This window comes from Vidua chalybeata, chromosome 3 (assembly GCF_026979565.1).
Source record: "Vidua chalybeata isolate OUT-0048 chromosome 3, bVidCha1 merged haplotype, whole genome shotgun sequence".
Taxonomy (NCBI): Eukaryota; Metazoa; Chordata; class Aves; order Passeriformes; family Viduidae; genus Vidua; species Vidua chalybeata.
Window position 1 is genome coordinate 19,192,542 of NC_071532.1, and position 21,880 is coordinate 19,214,421.

The following is a 21,880-nucleotide window of genomic DNA, read 5'->3' on the forward strand; positions in this document are numbered from 1 at the left end:
TGCATACATAATGTGCATGTAGTGGCTCTGTAGTCTCTGGGACTGGTGTTTATAACAACAATATGGAAGAAGTTTTACAGTATTTGCCAAACCTGACAGTCAATATATAAAGGAATTTGATCACCCTTCAAGCATGCAGAAACTTTCAGAAGCATATTTTACCTCTAAAATATCAAGAGTTTAAGAGCTTAAGCCACCAAAGAAAAAACCCCAAAACAACTTTAAGGAGTTAGTTTGAAGGATCCAATAGTATTTTTAGACAGCCAAAATATGGCTAATGAAACAGAAAGCCAAAAAGATTTGAAATAGCAGAGAACTTCCAAGGAACACTAGGTTACATTTAGCAGACTAATCTGGATAAGAGAACAGTAAACTAGTATAAAAATACTGCAAAGTTTCCCCATCTAAACAGACTCAAGGGGAAGGCAGTAAAAACTGCAAAAAGTATCTTTAAAAAGCTTCCAAACACTCGTTCTACATCAGAAGATATTCCCACTTGAGAATTAGAAAGAACAACATGATGTGAATCTTAGAAAACAACAGAAATGTTTTGTAAAACCAAAGAAATGTGGAAAAAGAAAAGGCTGTTGATGTAAGAATAAGTTTTTTTACATAACAACATTTTCAATATATAAGTAAAGTTCAGTGTCTCTGAAAAATTAGTGAAACTACTGCAATGATCTTCTCCTCACTCTCATTAAATCCTTATAAGTTATAGAATTTGCCTATGAAGTTGCAAATGGGGACCAAGGTCCTAAGAGGAAAATCTGGGCTGCATCTCATAAAAATAACCCTATGTTCATATTTATAAACATTTAGTTCAGATGACTAAAATTGCAACACACAGGTTTTTTTCACCGAATATCAATTGCAAGAGCTCACTTTAAATCCTATAACGTGTAATTATATTTCTTTGTCACAATGAATAGTCATCTGTTGCTCCTTACAGAGATGTGTCTGGAGTCTCAAACTTCTTAACACAGTTCTTTTTTTGCTGTTCAATAACCTCAGTGAGTTCAGTTCAAAGTCCTCACTCAAGCAAAAGTCACAGTGGACTTACAGTGAATTCCAACTGAATAAAGCCCTTGGAAGCAGTACAGATAGAAGAAAAGATTTTGTAGAAAACACCCCAAACAAACAAAAGAGCAAGCCCCAGGAGCTAGTTGAGTCTCCTATAAATTCAGAGAGTTAGTCTGCTTGGTATTTATTGCAGTCAGTGTACATTTAAAGAGGGTAATTTTGCTTTAGAAACTACTTTGGGTTTTAATTTTTACTTTTTGTTTATATCACAAGATTAAAAAAAGAATAAAACTGTAATCTTAAAGACAAGAGGTACCAAAATGTGTTAACAGCTTATGACAAAGTAAAAAATTTACATAGCTACATGCTACAAATGTGTCTCATTGATGATAGACAGCCATTCATCATTGTGACATAAATTGGAGCCCTAGCAATACATATTTTATCTGGTAACTTGAAATACCAGAAAATAACTTTGTTAAGCTTATCAGAAGTAAAGTTCAATAAAATTGTTCAAAAGCTTATGCTGACTGTTACCATTTACTGAATTTATTTCAAAGGCTTTTTAAAACAACTAAATTAAGCAGTGAAGTCTGATACTTCCTGCTTGGTCCTTAAACTTGGCAATAATGAAAAATATATTGTAGCAAATAATCACTCTACATTATAGAAAATATTTAATGCTTAGGAAATTAGCAAAACAGCACATCTTGTTTTAAATAGTTGTTACAAAGATTTAGCAGTTTACAAAGATTTAACAGTAGCAATGAAATATGTACTACATCTTACTAGGAGCTGGTAGAAGTTCAGCTGGAGAGCAAATGGAATGTATACTTTTTCCTGGACCTTTAACAGAAAATGTAGAACATACTTTCTTTTCTGACTAATGAGAAAGATCAACAGTAATTCTGAATAGTGCCTTAAATGCACCAGTGAGCTCTTTTATAGGCCAAATAGCAATAAAATGACTACATGTGTTTGTTAACAAAAGATCTGTCATGAGCACAGTGCCAAGACTCTGCCCCCAGATATTCCAAAGCACTACTGGACACAGAAAATGCTCCAAGAAAACATATGGGTTTGCTAAGCATTTAATTTTTCTGAAGGTTTGAGACCTGCCTTTTCTCTGAACTGAAAGACATAAGAGAGTCTGATGGAAAATCTCAGTCAGTCCTTTGCATTAGAGAACTTTCTGTTTTCAGACAATAGAAGGAAGCATTTTCTCCAAATTATTACAGAAATATATAAAATATACAAGATAAATATTTTAAAATATCTTAATACAAGACAAAATATTTAGCTTTCAGAAATAAGCAGTATGTGTGTTATCATTACTTTCATGATATTCATATGCATCATCTGTTTATAGAAACCATCTCTCATCTTACATTTCAAAGCCAGCTTGTCAGTCCTTCAGCAGGAATACTTTTTTATATAGGTGTTTTCATAGCATTGAGCAAAAAGTGATCTTAAATAATGAATGGGATACAAAGGAGGTAAATTCTTCAAAACTCTCAAAACTCTCAAAAAACTTCACAACTTCTCAATGAAAGAAAAAGGAAACGGCTCAAACTGATCACAACATTATCCTAACCAAATCTTTTGTGAGAACAAAATAATCACTCTCAAATCCATCAGCATGTACAATTGCTTGAACCTCTTACTAAGATTTACTGTATTTTTAAATGTCACAATAATCACACTGTTTTCTGGTAACCAAACTATTTATATTAGGAGAAAAACAAATCAGGAGGAAAAAATTATATCATACATCTTCTATGCTGACAGAATTATCCTAAGAGGTAAGCAGCAATTATTGAAATCAGAGACTGAATCCAAAATAAGAAGTACAGAAGAAGTGATATAATGTCATAAAAGTAAAATACAACACAATATTTATCACTCTAACATCTGATGATGTTTAATTTTTTTCTTGTTTTGCTAGACTCATTCATTCTCTGATTTATCCTGAAACTACTAATTTATTATTGACTCAACTCCTAAGGAAGATTATATGTAATTCTACAATTATATGTCTAGAAGGTATGAATTATTTACACAATTAAAGATGAAGTAGATACTTTATGATGAACTAAATGATTATATTAAAAGCAAAATTGTTGAAGCATTTGTAATGCTCAGTCTATTATCGTAATAACTTATCTTTGCATTTTCTGGAATGTTCATCTGAAACAATTTAAATTTATAGCCAGTTATGCCTGTTTCAGATTCATGAAAGATATTATGATGCAATAGTAACAGTGGCTACTATGTCAGACTATTTTGCTCACTCTCCCTCATGTAGTTATGGATTTATAATTTAGAGCTCTCTGTGATGGAGGATGGGTATTAAAAGGCAAGTTATCCCATATTATGATGTACTATTTACACTGAGATACCAAGTTCTGGTCTGTTCACTGTCTTATGCCATCTGACTTGACAAAATGACAGCAGCAGGCAGCCTTCCACTGCTTCTAGGCAGCCTGCCTACCATATACTCCTTCCTAAAAGAAGCCTTCTGACATCCAACAAAAAGAAATCTGACAGCATGTAAACTGGTATCATTTTCAACTAATGTAGAATTCAATGCTATGTGACCCAAAACCAGCAGAGAAAGCTAGGGCATTACTAGGACACTGCATTTGCATATTCCTCTGCTGTAACTGTCAAGAAGAACAGCCTAATCCAGACTTTGACACAAACTGAAAAAAGCACAATACAAAACAACAATGATCCACAAGTTCAATTTCAACTGTTCTTAGTTAGGTCTCCAGTGGTATCAAACCTCATTTTCAACAATGTCACTTTTACTAGTGACGTTATTTCAAATATGATATTCAAACAAGCAGCTAAAGACATACCTGTTCAGAAAAAGTATCTTTCAACATTAAATCAAGACACAGGCAAAGAGAGCTATGGTTACTCAGCATGGGGAAGAGAAGGATCCAGGGAGATCTCATTGTGTCCTTCCATTTTCTGAAGCAGCTTATAAAAAGGAGGGAGAGGGATTTTTTATATGTACAGGTAGTGACAGGATAAAGGGCAATGGTTTTAAACTGAAAGACAGTGTGTTTAGAATACATGTTAGGAGCAGATTCTTTACTCAGAGGGTGGTGAGGCACTGGAACAGGTTGCCCAGAGAGGTTGTGGATGCCCCATCTCTGGAAATGTTCAAGGCCAGCTTGGATGGGGCCCTGAGCAACCTGGTCTAGTGAGTGGCATTCCTGGTGATGGCAGGGGGGTTGAAACTAGGTGATTCTTAAGGACCTTTACATAACCCAAAAAATTCTATAATTCCATGGAATAAACTCTTTAAAACTTAGTATTATCAGCCAATAATATTATATAATGGTGCCCAAAACCTAAGTGGAAATTAAACCTGGGTGTTAGGCCTTGTTAATCCTTGAGTCTGTACTGCCATTAAAGGCATCTGTTTAGAGTTTCAGGAATACACATGGTGGGGAAAAGGCAGAGTGTACAGGAAGGTAAATAATACCATATGTCAAACCAGTGAAGATTTTTTATGTTCACTCAGTTTCTTCTGAAAAGACCATGCACATTCAATGCAGGATGGACTTAAAAAGAGATAAATTACAGCTGTACCTGTAAAACATTAACCATTGTAGGAGTCACTACTCATTTACCTTCAAAGTCAGCCTGCTGAGGGACAAATTTGGACCAGGAATTGTTTTACTGCTGTGATGAGATTAAGATAAATTTCCTGTTATCACAGATTATTACATCAAGCTCAGCAGTGAAATAGTATTACTGCCTTTCTCCTACTTCAAGAAGTGTCTGGATAGGATAAACAAGAAACCTGGTTGCACATATCTTTCAATTTAGATATGGTCCTAGATCATATAGGAAAAATGGTAAGAATATTATTCTATCACAGAATGGTAAAGATCTGTTTTTGGGCAAGCAAATGTAAAGCTACACAATAAATCAACTGCAAAATAAATAAATGGTTCTAAATATTTTTTTTTAACAAATTATTAGATAGACATTCCAACAATTATTTTGTTAAGTATTTTTTTCCTATACTTTCTTTTGATTTCCTAATTTAAATTTCAGGGTAAGGAAATGAGATAGAAAAATGGAAAACACATTAGAGACACTAGAAATATGATGTTATATTTCAATAAATCAGGCTGATAGCAGGTTTGAGAGTACAGAATTAAATAAAAAGAAAAGCTAAATTGTTCAAATAGTTAGCATATCATATAGCCTTCATGCTGTAAATTGAAATCTTCATAAACAATGTAAAGGATGCAAAGGATTTAAATGATGAAGAATACCTTTAATACTACATGAAAGCTTCTACCTGGGAGTTTGACCCTGCCTCAGGCCTGAGCCCTTTCACAATCTTTAGTGAATTCTTAAAGCCTATAGACAAAATAGCATATATATAGATACAGTTCAGATGGATTTTGAAATGGATAGATAATTTTATAGTGATGCACATCATTTTCAGGCTTTCAAGAGTTGAAAAATGAGGGTCTGTGCTTGAGTGAGAACGATGCCCCATCCAAACTTAGCAAAGGACCACAAAATAGTTTGGAGTGCAAGGGTTCGAAGTTCCAACCCCCCAGCCAAGAGCAGGGACACCTTCCACTAGATCAAGCTGCTCAGAGCCCCATCCAGCCTGGCCTTGCCAGCACAGAGTGAAGGTGATAAGGTCCTACAATCCAGTCAATTTGAACTGACATGCTCAAACTTCCTACTTTACATTCAAAGAAAACTCATACAAACATGCCCATACAATGTTTGTAAAAAGGGACTGCATTGATCAATACTAAGAATTTGCTAATGCTTATGAGGGTTTTTTTTAAAGACTGAAGAATAAGTGCCACTGTATAAAAGATGCAATTATACTAGCAATTTGTGGATAAAATATAGCTATTATTTGCTGGCATATTTCTGAGGTAATGAAAAGCTTTGTGTTATAAGGGCATGATTATATTTACTTTATACTATTGTGACACCAAACCAAATAAATCCTTCCTATAAAATGAGAAGGGTGATAAATAGGAAAAGTAGAAGGCAAAGGGAATTCCTCAGTAGTTGAGCAACCAAAACAAAATTACAAGTGTGAAAACTGACTAGTTCAATTACAATGCAATTTTAGAGCATAATTGACAACCTTACATAGTTTAAGAACTCCATTCCCACTAGTACTCTAGCAAAATCTAAGTTTCTACTTGCCAGCTGCCATGTCCGAGTTTCACATTGAAAACTCTTTTCTTTCAGCTAGCCACCCCAAAAATGCATAAAAAGTATATAGAAATATAAACCATGAATATGTAATAGTCATATGTAACAATCTAGGACGAGGTATGTTCTTTCCTAACAAAAACATAAGCACTTCTAGAATCTGCTGACACCAAAAAAAAAATTTTTATTTGAACAATTAAACTAGCAAATAAAGAAAACATGAAACCATGCAAGAAAAATCTATCTACATTTATTGGAAGTTTTGTAATGTGGATTTTGAAATTAACAACTTGCAAGAATATTGTTACCCATTTTCATAAATAGCCAGCTCAAATGATGCAAGGAAAGAAAATTGCAATGGTCCATACTTAACCTTTTTCAAATAAGCACTATAAAAACTGTCCTACTTATGCAATCCGTGCTAACTGGTCAATATTATTTCAATTGTTTGAGTTGCTTCTACAATGATTTAAACATGAACTTAAATCCTGTAGTATCACTTATACAGATAAATTGAAATGGGTCATACAGGGGAAAATATTATTTCCTTATATTTCATAATGAATTATTCATAATTTCATTATGTGAAGGGGGAATTATGTTCATTCCCCCTTCTGTGAATTTACTGAAAGAATCAAGGGCCTGCAACTGAATTTATATTATGGTTCCATAGGGCTGTTCAACAGAGTAGTTACAGAAGTTTGTAAAAGCCATCAGCACCTTAGAGGCCTTTAAATTTAAAACCCTGCATTTGTAGATATAGAATTAGCACAATATTACTGGTATTGAAAATAAAACTTCCTTGTTTTGGTTCACATTTGAAGGATATACTGTAAATCATATTGGAATGATCCAATAACTGTTCACATAATTAATTACACTAACCTGTTGCTCTGGGAAGAAAAGGTAGTCTGGGAACAGAAGAAGTCAAAACTTTTGCCTCTTTCAGACTAAAACATTTAGATGGACTCTGACTTTCTTCCAAGCTCATAGAAGGAGACTGCTCCAAGGCTGTGGAACCAACAGAGGCAGCATTAAGCTGGGAAAGAGCATCTTGTGCTTTCTTTTTTTCTTTCTTTAGCATAGTTACCAGAATGTCTGCAAAATATATTAAGGAAATGTTTGTTTTTTTTTTTTTTTTTTAAGGCAACTATCATCATTGTTTGTCCATAAGCCTTTTTTTTTCGCCAACGTGAAACAATTCACATTATGGAAGCTTATGTGTGAATGTGAAAATAAAGCTGGATGTATTCTTTGCAGTCATTTTCATCCACCTCAGTTTTTCCAAACAGTAGATTAGTTCTTACTAAAACAATAACAAAGTCACACATTGACCACAATGGCTGATCCCATTCAATCAACTCCTCATAAAAGCATTTACAGACAAACAGTATCTTATTGCCATTGTGGTAATCCCTTTTTATTTTTTAAATTCTGTAATAAAAAAAACTTGCAAACAAAAGAAAAAAATCTTAATTTACAGGTAGCCTTGCAAGTATATCCCATCTATAAACTTTTAACAAAAGGTTCACTAAAATTCAGAAAAAGTCTTTAGGAAATTTCTTGCAATAACACTGTGAATTCACTGGAAGTTTATTAGATATAAATACATTTTGCCTAACAGCTTATAGAGGACATATAATGGAAAACCTGCATGCATTCATTTAGGAACACTGAAGTCCCTGGAATATGTTTTTTTATATGCTACTCTTTTTAATCCTAATTAATCTTCTTAATGAACAGCAGAAATTCGAAGTAGTCTTTGGGGAATATTATTAACTAGACCAGGTAATAATAATAAAACACTTTCCAATTCAGTTTTTATGACAGCTTCTAGCTACTGTAGGCAAGAGGGAACTCAGTTTATTCAACAGCTTCCATATTTCCCACCACTTCATCACATTAGACATGTTATTAATGTTCTAGTGATGTACTGTCGCTTAACTACTGCAGACTCCCTAAATTGGTCTTGTTTTCAAAGTCTTCCTATATTCTTTCTACTTAACTCTTACATGGATTTGCACAAGTTTCCTCCTTTTACTTCTGTGAGCAAAGCTGTATAAATCTGTTCACCACAAGTGCATTTGATAGAGATAATTTGCTTTGAAGTAATTCATTTCAGAAGGAAATGTTTCCGGGAATTCAGATATTAAAATTTACATTAAAAAAAACTGAAGAATTTTTTTAAAGAAATGAGTTAGTGTTTTAGCTAAATTTATTTGAAACTGCACCTTGGAAAAACACAATCTTATAATTTGTGAAAGAGAAGAAATGGGGAAGCTTTCCTGCCACCTCAGTTCAGACAGGTAACATGCTACACCCCAGTGAAAAATACCATTCTCGTTTGACATATAAAACTGAGCTGGAATTGTTGAGCACAAAGAATGCGACTGACTCTGCTCTTTACCAATAACTGTGAGAAAACGCCTGTTACCTTTACATTAAATAACCCCACATTTTAATTCCTCTGCTGTATTACAAACTTTCCCCACTGAGTAGCCACAAAGCTGGGGCTGCAGTGGCTGTGTTTTGCCCACAGGTCTGCCAACCTGCTAAAAATACCTCCCACCCATAGTGCTACAGTGCAGCTACTCATGCTCCCTGTGAGGCAGTGAAACGGACAAAGCACGCCTGAGCAGTTTAGTGCTTTTATGTGCAAAAAGATTTAAATTTAAATGTAAGAAGTTTTATATTTGTTCTAAGGGCAAATCGCCCAGTAGTCCCCAAAGCAACACTTCATTTGGCTAAAAATAACACATACAGGAAATTTATTCTTTATAAGGTAATAGATCAGTCTTTATATAGCATCAGAGTTTCCCTCTCTAAAAAGTAGTTTAATTTGCTTGAGGAGAATGTTTTAGGTGTAGCCTGATCACAATATTTGGTTATTGGCTGGGCCATTCTAAAGTTAAGTGGTGCTTGGATGCAGGATTTTGATTTTGGTAAAAACAGAAAGAGAAGCAGGTGCAAAGCAGAAGTCCTGTAACATAAAAGCTGGGAATTGAGTATTTCCTTTAACACAGTACAGCCTCTCTCACACAAAGAAAAATGGCTGTAAGTAAGATCATGTCAAACTCCAATAATACTTTTTCCCCCATGAAGGATACTGATTTCATTGTCTCTTTGTTGCAGAAGCCCTTTCAGTTTTTCCAGTTCTTCATTACTGTTTTTTTCTTCAGAGAGGTCTTGTGAAAGCAGTTTTTCACCTGAAGTCATTGGATGATTTATAATTTGCTATAAGGAGAAACAAAAAAAAAAGCACACCCCTTTAACTTCCCTCCAGCTCTGTATTCTATTCTGAGAGAATCTAGCTATAGTAAGACAAGTAAAACCTTTCTATACTCTTGACAGAAAAAAATCATGCCACAGTTGACTGTCAAATTATATCCATTGTATCAAGTATGAAACAAATTGTATTTTTTAATCTTCATTAGCAAGGGTGCAATTTATTTTACTCTTTCTACACACAAACTACGGTGTTCTCTAGTATCACAGAATTTTCAGTATTAAAAATATAATTAAAAACTAATTATTTAAGGACAATACATTAAAATCAGGAATGTATACACTATTACATTGGAAAATCTATATCCCAAAATACAGAAAAGTATTATCTTCTATAATTTCACAACTGTCAAGTGTTTCTTGTTTTCTCAATGATTCAGAAATTATTGTAACACCATCAGAAGAATTAGGGTAACAGATAAAGGGATATAGTTTTTTTAACCTACATTTTTACCTCTTTCAACATAGTTTGTCCAAAACAAAGCCTCAGTAATGCTGGAAATATAGATGAGAATATCTATCCATATAAAACCAACCTGTCTTGGTTCCAACAACTTCCAGTGCTCTTACAATTTACTGCATGCTGGGATCCTTGCTGATGTTTTCACAAAATGCTGCAGAATTTTCCCAGCTAAATTTAAGTTTTCTATGGGTCCTCCACACTATTTAAAGTTCAGACACTTTACCCTTTTCCAGTACCTCTCAACTGCACTGAATTTCTTTTAACACTTTTCAACCATGAATATCTCCCAAGTTATTTTCAGAATGTCAGCTGCACTTTCATCTCCATTTAAAAAAAATACCTTCATATGAACGAAGGAATACTTGATCTTCCGCATGTCAGCACCAACATCCAGAGAGCTATCAGGATCATTATCTTTGAGAAATGTTTCAATTAACTCATCCAACCTGGAAATAACATTTTTAAGAGAAAAAAAAAATCACAAACAAGCAGACAGCTTTGCAAAGTGGCATGTCAAATACAATAAAAAATGTACCAAGCTGTCTGATACTAATAGGCTATTTTTCTTCAAGGTCCATGCATTTAAAATGTACTTTTGTTCTGATTAATGAAACCTAGATTTGGTACTGAAGATTCTACAACTGCATATCTGAACATAATTGCACATGCTAAGGAATAGTTCTAGGACTAAAAGCATCTTAGAAGTAATCTTTTCTTTTTCTCATTTATTTTGTAATCTTTTGCTCTTCTGCTATCTCTTAATTGAAAAGACTTAAAACCTGCTCTCTCAGAAGACTAGACTTTAAGAGATTTTGGGCATAGGATTTGTTACTATATATGATTATTTGTGCAAAAGAAAAATCTATTTCTTTTTCTATTACAATAGTCAGCAGATAGCATAGCTTTCATGCATAAATTACCTGCTCCAATCACCAAGTAAGGCAAACTATCTTTTAGTGCAGAGATTTATACACTTCGCAATAACCTACTGCTCTTCCGAGGAATGAAATGTAATTAGCATTTTATTCTCTTGCATTCTTTACAAACAACAGACCAAGTCTTACTTAGGGAGAAGTAGTTAAGTAACTTGGTCTTTGCAAGACACCCTGACAGAGAAGCACCCTCTTTATTTTTCAAAACCAAATTAAAATTATCAGACCAGAAACCTATACAGGCATAATATACCACGTTTTAGGCCAGATGCCGCATGTCTACAGATAGATTCAGACTTCCTCTTACATGCTGTCACCATCTTTCCAGGTCTCGTATTTTAGGATGCATTGCAGTTCATTCTCAAGACAAAGGGAAGATAATATAAGCCACTTAGTAGGGTATATTTCTGGGAAACTGCAAGTGCAAATTCAAACTCCATCAACTGGGTTCAGACTAATTGCTTCCTGGCTCCTGACAAATGCTATTTGAATTATTTAATAGGCAAATGGTGGACAACAATGACAGGCATATGCCCTGTAAAGCATAATTTTATAATTTTAAATGTTTATTTAGGTTATCATCCTCAGAAGATGAACTTAAGTTCTGAGCCTGAGCCAGGGAACCTAAGGAAGCTGCATCAAGTGCCCAACTGCCCAAGATGGGCAAGAGTTCATCTCTGTGCCTAGTGTTTCTTTTGGACTAGTTTTGTTCAGCTTCCTACTAAATATGCAAACCTTCTGAATGTCACTTCCTAGTTGCGGTGTTGCTTTGTTTTTTCCCCGGTCTCGGGCAGCTCCGGAGTGCCCGGCACGGGCGCTGCTTCTCTGTGGGACCGGGGCTACCACAATTCCTGGGCACTTCTGCTTTTCACGCACCAGGGCGGGCTGGCCGTGTTCTGCCGTTGGCGTGAGGGGCAAGACAAAGAGGCGAAGGAATTGTCCACTCCGTCTGTGTGTTTGGCTGGAGAGCTTTAATGGCCGCAGTGGAGAAGCTGCGACTTGCTCCCAACGCCGTGTGGACGAAAATGGCTCCAAACAAAGCAAAGCATGAGGTTTTACAGGGGGTAGGCCAAGCAAGGCGGAAGCCCTCCCGCCCAATGGGGGCAGGCTATGGGGGTGTGACATGGGCCAAGGTAACCAATGGGGGTGCGACAGGGGCGGACCAGGGCTCTGGGGCGAATGGATTTGCGGGAGCGGGGTGACAGGCACCGAACTCTCCAGAGCGGACAGGGGGGTGGTTACAGGACTGGCATGGTGAGCTCCAATGGTAATTAACCCAGAGCGGACCACCGCGGAGGGGGGAAACACGGAGGGTGCACGGGGGTACACAGAATCGGCTAACTAACACACATCAGAACCCCTAATCTGAACCCAAACCTGGGATGCAACACCAAGTCATTTATCTTCTTCAGTTACAGGAGTGGGAATCTTGTTGCCATTTTATTAACGGAATCACTTTTTTGCAACAACATAGAAAAACTGTAGGCATTATAATATCACAGCATCCAAAGCTGACCCTAGAGTATGCTTTGTGGTATTTCCCTGCTTCTGAAGACTTTTCTCACTGAAATTCTTCACATTACAATAATAGGAAATCCCTGCTCGAGAGTGAAACAATAACATACATGACAACCAGAAAAAAAAAAACCCAACATTATTTTCAGGAGATAAATATCTGAAAATCAGTAGCTTCAAGGCTGGAATGAAAACTGGAAAACATAAGAGAAAGTTTTAGTATTTATCTCCTCTAAAGATAGCTAAGTGGCAATACTCAGAACAGAAGAAAAAGGAAACAAGAGGGTTAGTTTCAAACTTTGCTTTACCATTTTCATAATTTCACTTAGATCAAGACATATATGTCGTGTATTCCACTCATCGAATATCCAAAATTTACAACATCTGAATTCATAGGACAATCTCTGAAGTCAATGTGAGCTGTACATGTGGAGAGTTTGAAGGAGAGGATAATTAAGAGAAATATTAGCTATGGAAGTATTATTGGCATTGACTTGCTTCTCAACTGAGGAGATAACAAAATTTACTCAGTAAAAGAAACCAAAATTTTACTTGTTCCTACATGATTTTTCACAGCATTAAGAGTACAACGGAACAGAAGCCAATAGTAGAAAGTTACTCATACTCTCTGCAGACACACTAAGCACAAAGAGCAGGAGAATTAATCCTTCATCCACGGAGGCAGGCATTTGTGTAAGCACCAGGAAAAGAGAGGCATTTATACTATTAATGAGAATATGATTGTGATTACACAGACACAGAGTAAGTCAGTATTTGTCACTATCTTAAGCACCTTATTGGTTTCAGTAAGTAAGAGGAAACAAGTAAAAAATTATTTTTGATAATTAGATTGTCTAGACTGACTATATGAAGTCATCTACAAAATTGTGTCTTTATCTTGAACTAGAAATTATGAAGGAGATGTTTTAACCTTTCAAAGATTATCCGGTTTCCAGGCATTTACCCATACTCACATTACAACAGATTTAGGCTATGGGAATCAATCAAAAAAACTGCTATAATGTGAAAATATTTCAAGAGAAAGATAAAGAATATATAATTTAGGAAACATAATGCTCTATTTTTTGAAATTATTTTTCCAGTCAAGAGTCAAGGTTCATTTGTTGAGTGTAACAAACTAGACAAGTTATAGTTATAGATATAAACTTTTATTTCCTCTCTCTGCTGTTACCTGTTCTGAATTCTTAAAAAAACACAACGGTCCAATTCATTTTTTTGATTTCCAAGTACATAAAAGCCAAAAGAGATCTGAGCACCAAAAGACCAAGTCAAATCTAAAACAGCACAGTATAAATTTGAAGTTATAAACCAACTCAGCCTCTTTCCCGGTTGTAGGAAGCCCTAGATTTTTAGATAAATTTTCAATATTTCATCATTAAGAATGAGAACAAGAAAAGGAAAAGACCATCCAAGTCTAAAAGCTATGGATAAAACAAAAATAAAAATAAATAAATAAAAGAAAACCAGCCATGCAAATCTCCATGAATTCTAGCAAAAGAAATCACTACCTCCCTTGCTCTTTAAGGTTGCCGTGTAAAAAACTCCAGAACTCTTTCTAAAATAAACATAGTCTGGCAACACACTGGACATTCTGGGACTTCTTCCAGAAAACCGAAGCACTAAACAAAGGTACAAAATAAACAGTGCAATACAGAGGCAACTTGAAGACTCTCTTTTCAAAGAGTAGATCTTAGTAAACTGAACCATCTTTTGTTTAAGTGACTTAGCAGCTCAAAGACTGTCAAAATAACATGAATTTATACAGTTCAGATATTCAGTTTTAAAAATTAAAAGAAGACAATGCTGCTTCATTTCCAGAAACATTCACAAGGTTAATCAAGGAGACAATAAACAAACACAGGGCAAAGGGAAAAATGCAGAAGAGAATAAGCATAAAAAGGAATACTGACTGTACATATACTTTTTCCTAACATATATTAGACAAGGTATATCTGTTTGCTAGGTGGCACAGAAACTAATGACAATGGAATTTACAAGATGAATATCCTTTTAACTTCTCATATTCCAGACAAAATCAGTTTACTATTTATCTCTAAATACTCCATAAAATTAAATATATAGTATATATGAAACTAGAGCAAAGAATTATATAAAATAGGGCTGTAAAAGATTTATAAAATTCATATAGGGCACCTACAGTTACAAGTCTAGAACATTCTTTCTGGTCAAAACCATGCACAGGCTGTAGTCATTCTCCAATAGGAAGACAGTGAGGAAAACATTTTTGGAAATAAAGGTGATCCAAAATAGCTTTTCTTTTTCATTCTGTTACTTTCAAGAGATGGATAATACCCATTCTCCTTTGCAATAATAGCATCTTCTGAGATAATTACCTATGTTTGATCCTTAGTTTTCTTCAAGGAGCATGCACATTGAACTGTTTTTCTCAAAGACTTTTGCAAGAAAATATGTCAGCAAGAATTGAACCAGAAGAACAGATTAAACATTTCAACACTGAACAAAGTAGGGTCTAGCTGATCAAGAGTAGCAAGAAACTCATAGAGACCAAGAAGTCCAGAGAACTTTCTAGCAAATCTTGCTTTACTGGCCTATTCAGAGGCATGGGTAAGTGGCAGAACAAAGGTAATATGAAATAATGATGTAAAATAAAATAATTCTTTTTCTAAAGGACCATTTTTCAACTTAGTTATAGTAGAATAACAAAAAGGCATAGGAAGTAAAGTATTTTTAGTCATCTATCGTGGCTCAGCCCTGAGACAATATGCCTAGTCAGTCAGTATGTTCTACTTTCTGTAAGAGTTGTGAACTTAGTTTCTTTCAAAAAGACCTCAGCAATTAATCCTTATATTTACTTATGCTTTTATGCTGAGGAGAATGGTCAACACTTTCATATCCTCTCAAAACAGAAATTAGGAAATAAAGCTGCCCAAAGAAGGGTATTTCGATTATGAACTTGCTAAAGGAAAGAGCATTCTGGACACAGAATATATACTATGTTTGAAAATTTTCTAAGTATGTGACTGAGCTTTTCTTCTCCCCAGAACAACCCAGGCTGAACCTTAATTTCCCCATTACACAAATTGCCAAAAGTCAATGAGAAAATAATTTAGAAAAATCATATATGTAGGTTCTACAACACGATTAAGAGTGCCAAGGTAACTCATAAACAAGAGGGAAGGAAAAAAATGTTCAAATGCTTTGGTTCAAACATATAATGAAAATCAGCTAGAATCAAGAAGAAAAAAAATCAACTAACAAACATACCAAAACCACTTTCCATAATATTGAATATATGTGAACAGACCTGCTTGCAGTACGATAGTATGTTTTCCTTTCTTGACTGTATTTTTGGAGATTAGCACTACAGCAGTCCTGGACCTCCCTGTTATATGAAAGATTGACTACAGAAGAAATAAATTCCTGTTCTGACATTCTATTTCTCTGTTATAACTTACAAACTGAGCTTTGCAAGGTTTCAATTGGTAGCAAAAAAAAAAAAAAAATCCCCCAAGTAAAATTAAAATTCGAGATAATTGAGCCAAAGACCTAGTATTGAAATGACACCAAAAACCTTGGAACAAATACCTATCACTCACTGGAGCAGAAAACCAGATAAAGAGATGCTCTCTGTACTATCATCTGAAGATCAAGACCAGTAATTTCATATCACACTGGAGAGACCCTTATAAAAAAAATACTCAGAGCTAAGAATTACACTGCTCTGCTTTTCAAGTCAGCTTGATAGGAAAAAGCTATGATGGAAGCTGTTAAATTAACTGAAATTCAATGGAAACCTAATTATGGAGCTAGGTACAAACACCGAATTGAAAATTACTGAATTGCTTACTTGTCACACTTAACTGCTTCAGTGGAAATATGCCATATATATATATGTATTTTGTACTCTTCTAACATAAGATGGTCAATTTAATTTATTTAAATTTGAAGGAATTTTCTTATGTTGATGAGTTACATCAGAAAAGGCTCCATTAATTTGAAACAGAAGTACCTAGCCACAAGATACTTGCACTGAAAGTATTAAACTAGTATTAAAAAATCCCCAAACCTAAAAGTATGTTTTAGAAATCCTAAAAACTCTATTTTTTGTGTATAAACAAATATTAAACTAATAATCTTTCATTTGTTGTAGTTAATAACATTAGCAAGCCAGATGCTGTATTCTTCATTATTTTTAGCTTAGTAAGGCTCTCAAAAATGTTTTCATGCAGAATTTGTGCTAATCAAAACTGGAATGTGGATGATCATTTTTAATTTCACATGACAGGAAAATAAGCATCATATGAAGATGCCTCTTATAACTCATGGACATCCGAAGTGATTCCCTTTTTTCCCCTTTTCTCTTGTATGTTGTAAGGTAAACTACAGATCAGTAAATATTGTTTGATGTTATTAAAACAAATGAACATCCAAGGTAATTTTTAATAGATTTCTGTTCTTTTACTACTGCAAGGCTCTTCCCTGAGAACAGCAGGCCTAACTTACACTAATAAGAGCAAGGGTATGCTGAAGACTATTGCCAGAACCCTGCTGTATCAGAAAAAATAGTTTTCCCAACAGAAATTTTCAGAAGGATGAAGAATATAGAAGTATGAAAAAAAGACCCATTTTATGTGAAAAACAGCAGTAAAAAAAGAATGGGGCTTTCTTTCCCACTGCTCATCAGAAAAAAAAAAAAAAAACAAACCAAAAAAAACCCCAAAACAACAACAACAAAACAAAATCAAACAACAAAACCCCAAATAGGAGCAAAAGATTACATACATGCACAAAAAGTTTTTAAGTCAATGTCAAGGGAACAGTTTTAAGTGATTTACAAGATTAATTTAAAACTAATTTTGATATTGACCCTTTACATTTCAACATAGTACAAAAAGAAAGCTATGACAGTGCTGATCCAGGCAGGTTTGAATCATGGCACCAGAATGTGAAACCACAAGCTGCATCAAGCACAAGTCCTTATGCTGATGCTTGGAAGAAAACTCACAGTAGAACAGTCATAACCAGCTGGGATGGAAACGTGTTAAACTAACACTGCTCTTTCCGTAGTGACTGTAAATCAGGCCCAAGTTCTTGGTGAAGCCTTTCCCTCTTGATAGTTTTTCTTTTGCAAATAATGTAAACACACACTGTACTGCAGCTCAGAGACAGCTTTTACATTATCAACTTTATTTCTCTTCTGTTACTTTCCACCCTTCAGAAATTCTTCTTTAATGAAGACTGCTTACTGATTAGACTACACATAAATCACAAAACCTTTCAAACCATTCTACCCACATAACTTCAGGTTCCATGCAATTTTTCTGATAGCACAACTGCAGAATGATTAACTGAGCACTCTACTACTTCACTTACACCCACTCACTAAATAACACGCACCTATATTTTTTCTAAAAATCTGCTTCTGAATCAGTCATTTGTTTGGATGAACCAGGATGCAAATTACACAGCTGAAATGCATCAGAAAAGCACTCCCAGCCAACTGAGTATGTTTTTAAAGTTTGGAGCTCTCAATAGCTTGCAGGATGCACAGTCTCAAAACACAGATTTGGAAGGACTTGTTTTGACCTTGCTTTATGTGCCATGATTCATTCCTGAGAGAACTTGCCTTTTAACCCCTGATCACTGACATTGTATATTATGTATCAAAATTAAGTTCACTTAAATAACAATTAATTTTGTTTGTCAGTTGTGAACTCTGTCACGAGCAAACATCTAAGTTTATGCAAACTAGGCTGCTAACTAGACAGCTAATGAAGAACTTGTGGTAATTAGAGAGTTCATTTTAATTAAACAGGTTTGTTTACTTTGACTTTGCAATAGTTTTCCTATTGTTAATATAATTGGTATCAATTTGTTTTAAAATATATTCATTCCAAAAATTATCATTGAGTTAAATAATGATATCTACGCCATATCTCTACAAGTTTCATGAATCCATTGATCTAAAAAATGCATGATAGTGGAAGCAGAACGACTATTACATTTGAGAACAGCTAAATTGAAGCTAAGTTAGCTTCAAGCGTGCATCAGCATGGGAAGACCATGGAGATTCAAAGTAGTGGATTTTATGAATGCTATGGAAGAAAAGGGGAAAAAGGAAAGGTATTTCCAGGCACTGTTGTGAATGAAATGACAGAAGGTAAAAGTACACAGAATACTTCCAGCTTGCTCTGAGAAAAGCTGTTACACCTTACTGACAGGTAGTACACAACAGCATAACTGACATTTATAGAGGATAATCCTTTATTCTGTGTCTAGAAATAACTGCTTAACCCCTCATTTAACAATAGTGTGCTAACTCCTGGGTGAAATAATAATAATTAAGGTAACTAAATAGTGGAAGCAATTACATAAGCCTTTGTACAATCCTTCAGTAGATATTTCATAGAATAGTTTTATCATCATAGCCTTGTTATAGGCTGCATTGATTTGGTTCAGTCTTAGACCAGGGTAGTAAGTAAGAGCAGTAAGCCTTTGAGTGTCTTACTTTTACAGTCTGGAAGATTTACACAGTTTTAAAAAATATCTATATAGTGCTCTAACAACTACATATTGCAGGAGATTCTTCTGAATTAGATGGCTACCATGTGGCATACAGATGTAAGATGAGTTTCCAAACAGTTGAAAAGCATTCATTTCAATGATGAAATGCACACAGCTCTAAATCTTTGTATCAGTAAGAAAAGGGGTGATTTGGACTGGACAATAATAAGACCAAGACTGGCTTATGAGAGAAAAAGGTGCCTACTGCCTGTAATTCTACACTTGCAATTTTTTTTTTTTTTTTGCAGAGAAGAAACATGTCAAGTAGCTTGTTGCGTAGATGATTTCCTTCTTCAACAGCACTTTATAAAATCAACCCAAAAGTGCATACAGAAAGGAATGCTACTCACTGCCAGCTAATACTTGCAGCCATAACAGTAGTTATGTTCTAATCACTGGAGTATATCTAAAAGTAGCAAGAGAAAACCAACCTTTAGTTTATCAAAATTTTAAAGAAATCAAAATATCTTCAAAACAGGAAGAACTTGAAATAAAATGAAATTACATAGGACAGGCATAACAGCAATTCAAAGAAGCCAAAAGTACTCATATGGATGAACACCAAGATAATCCTACAGTATAGAAGACAGAAGTAGTTTAAAAAACTCTGTAAAGTATCACTTACAGGTTACTACTTATAAGCTCAAAAGAAAAAGACTATCAAAAAGTATTCAAAGTTCCAAAAGATGCAAACAGATATTTAGTAGTACCTTCAGAAAAACTCATCTGACCAAATATTCTGTGAATTTCAGTGAGATTCAAAAAGCTTCTATGATCACTTTTGGTCATATATATTTGAAAATTGGCTTGAAGATTTTTTCAAACATATAAATAATCAATGGAAGCTATGTTATGTTTTCGCCATACACCTCACTAATATAAGTTTACTTCACTATTACTGTTGAAACCGTATAACATTAGATGACTGGTATAATTTTGAACATTAAAAAACAGGATATAGTATATCATCTACCTCCCACCTCCCTCCCACCCCCATGCTGAAACAAACTTGCTATCCTTTGAAAAGAACTTTACAGTTTATTATCTCTGAATAGTTTCAATCTAAAAGGTGATCAGTTTTAATGAGATTTTTTCCCCTACTTTCAGTGGCCTTGAAAAAAAAAGCAGGATCACAGAAAATTATTTACACTTTAAGCATGCAGCTTAGGCACATGCATTAGGAATCTGAACTTTCTGTGCTGTTGCTACAGTTTTCATAACATGTAGGAGAAAATATGTCCTCTACAAAAAATACATTGATTTAATAGCATTCTAAATCAGGCATCTAAGCAAGCAGTTAATGTGAGACATCTTGAGACTACTTTATAGCTAAGGTAGCTGGTTTTTTCTTGAATATTGCCTACACAGTTCATGTTGGTCAATCTGCTAACTTCTACACAGATCTATGGTCTGCAAAACTGTGTTGACAAAAGGTAAGGTGATATGCCTTTATTTCTTCCACCTTGCAAATGAAATTGAACACTGACATGAGCAAATAAGAACATTTGCTCTGCTTTGTAAAAGAAGCCATTTGTTCAACAGCTTATCTGAGTAACTGTTAAAGGTCTATATTGTACAACAGTGCAATATTGTTAATACTATGATAGCATACAGATGTCACTGTGTTGAAACAGAAAAAATGAAAGACAGAAGTAATGAGATCTCCAGGACTTTAAGATGAACAATATATGACTGTTGAAGTAAAAAATAGAAGCGTCTGTAATAACATATGTATCTGAAAGAAATAAGGTAAAGTTATTAATAAATTGAAGTGCTAAGCCAGTACTTCCGGTGCTGTTCTTAGAGATTTCCAGCTGGCAAAAGCTCTGGAAGCGTGGGTGCTCTGGAACATAGGACGTTGATTTGAAATCCTGACTTTCTGGGCACACACTGAGAATTGCTAGTGAGCTCATTTATATTATTAAAAAAAAATCACAAATTATTCAAACAAAAAGGACCTTCTCTTTTACTTTTGGCATACAATTCACAAAAAAAAAAAATCATTTGAAGGTAATTTAATTCTATTCTAAAGCATAATGCTGAAACCCGAAAGAGTACAGTTTCCTTGTATTTGGGATGTATGATGTTATTTTCTGCTTTTTAAAAATAGTTCAAAGAGCTCCTTTTCTATTTTTTTTTCCCCCTTAAATATGAAACTAATTCTTCAGCTCAAAGAAATATTTAGATCAGCCTTTTACTGCTGAGGAAATAGAAGGTAAGATCCAAAGCAAGCAATTCACATTTTGGAAGTATTTTACTAACTACATTCTGAACCACTTATGGAGTCTAGCTGAATTTTTTAAGCCTTGCTTTTTAGATAAACAAAACGACAGCAGAAGAATTAATTTATGTTTACATTTATGAGAACAAACTAATAAAATCAAAAATATGACCAGTAATGAAAATGCCCACCATTTAACACAGAATTCTGAAATCCAGACAAAGCTGTAGCTTTGTGTTGCACACAACTGATAAGGTGCATCATATTATAATTTACCATTCCCAAAAAAAGTCAAGAGCATTTGTTTTCCATTTTGTTTTAAACTTAGTGAATGGTAGCATGACATTATAGCAAATATGAGGAAAGCCTATTTGACAGATTTTTTCCTTCCATTAAATGAAAAAAAAATTTTAAATTAATCCCTGAAGAATTTTGATTTTTGAGGAAAACAAACAATAAAAAATGAAAACCAGCTTATTAATATACTACCTGCAAATATTTAGCAATTCCAACTGCATTGAGTAGCCCACCAATTTCCTTGGGAATGCTCTGAATATAAACAAGTGGAATGAAGCCCATTGTTGCAAGAAATGTTCGGCATTTCTTGACTTAGTAAGTCAAGAAACATACAAAATATAATTTTCACATATTATTAACACTTAT

The 21,880-nt window shown here is 34.5% G+C and overlaps 1 protein-coding gene across 5 annotated transcripts in view; it reads right to left on the reverse strand.

Annotated features, from left to right (window-relative positions):
• Positions 1-21,880, reverse strand: part of KIF6 (kinesin family member 6) — a 159,957-nt gene that overhangs the window by 86,727 nt on the left and 51,350 nt on the right. For all 5 annotated transcript variants that reach the window (XR_008430083.1, XR_008430082.1, XM_053938739.1 and 2 more), the window contains exons 11-13: positions 10,323-10,428; positions 9,342-9,468; positions 7,120-7,332 (exon numbers count right to left, since the gene is read on the reverse strand). Coding sequence is in view for 3 of the 5 variants with exons in the window: in XM_053938739.1 (XP_053794714.1) it covers positions 7,120-7,332; positions 9,342-9,468; positions 10,323-10,428 (446 nt within the window). In the remaining 2 variants the exon portion in view is untranslated. The remainder of the gene's footprint in view (positions 1-7,119; positions 7,333-9,341; positions 9,469-10,322; positions 10,429-21,880) is intronic.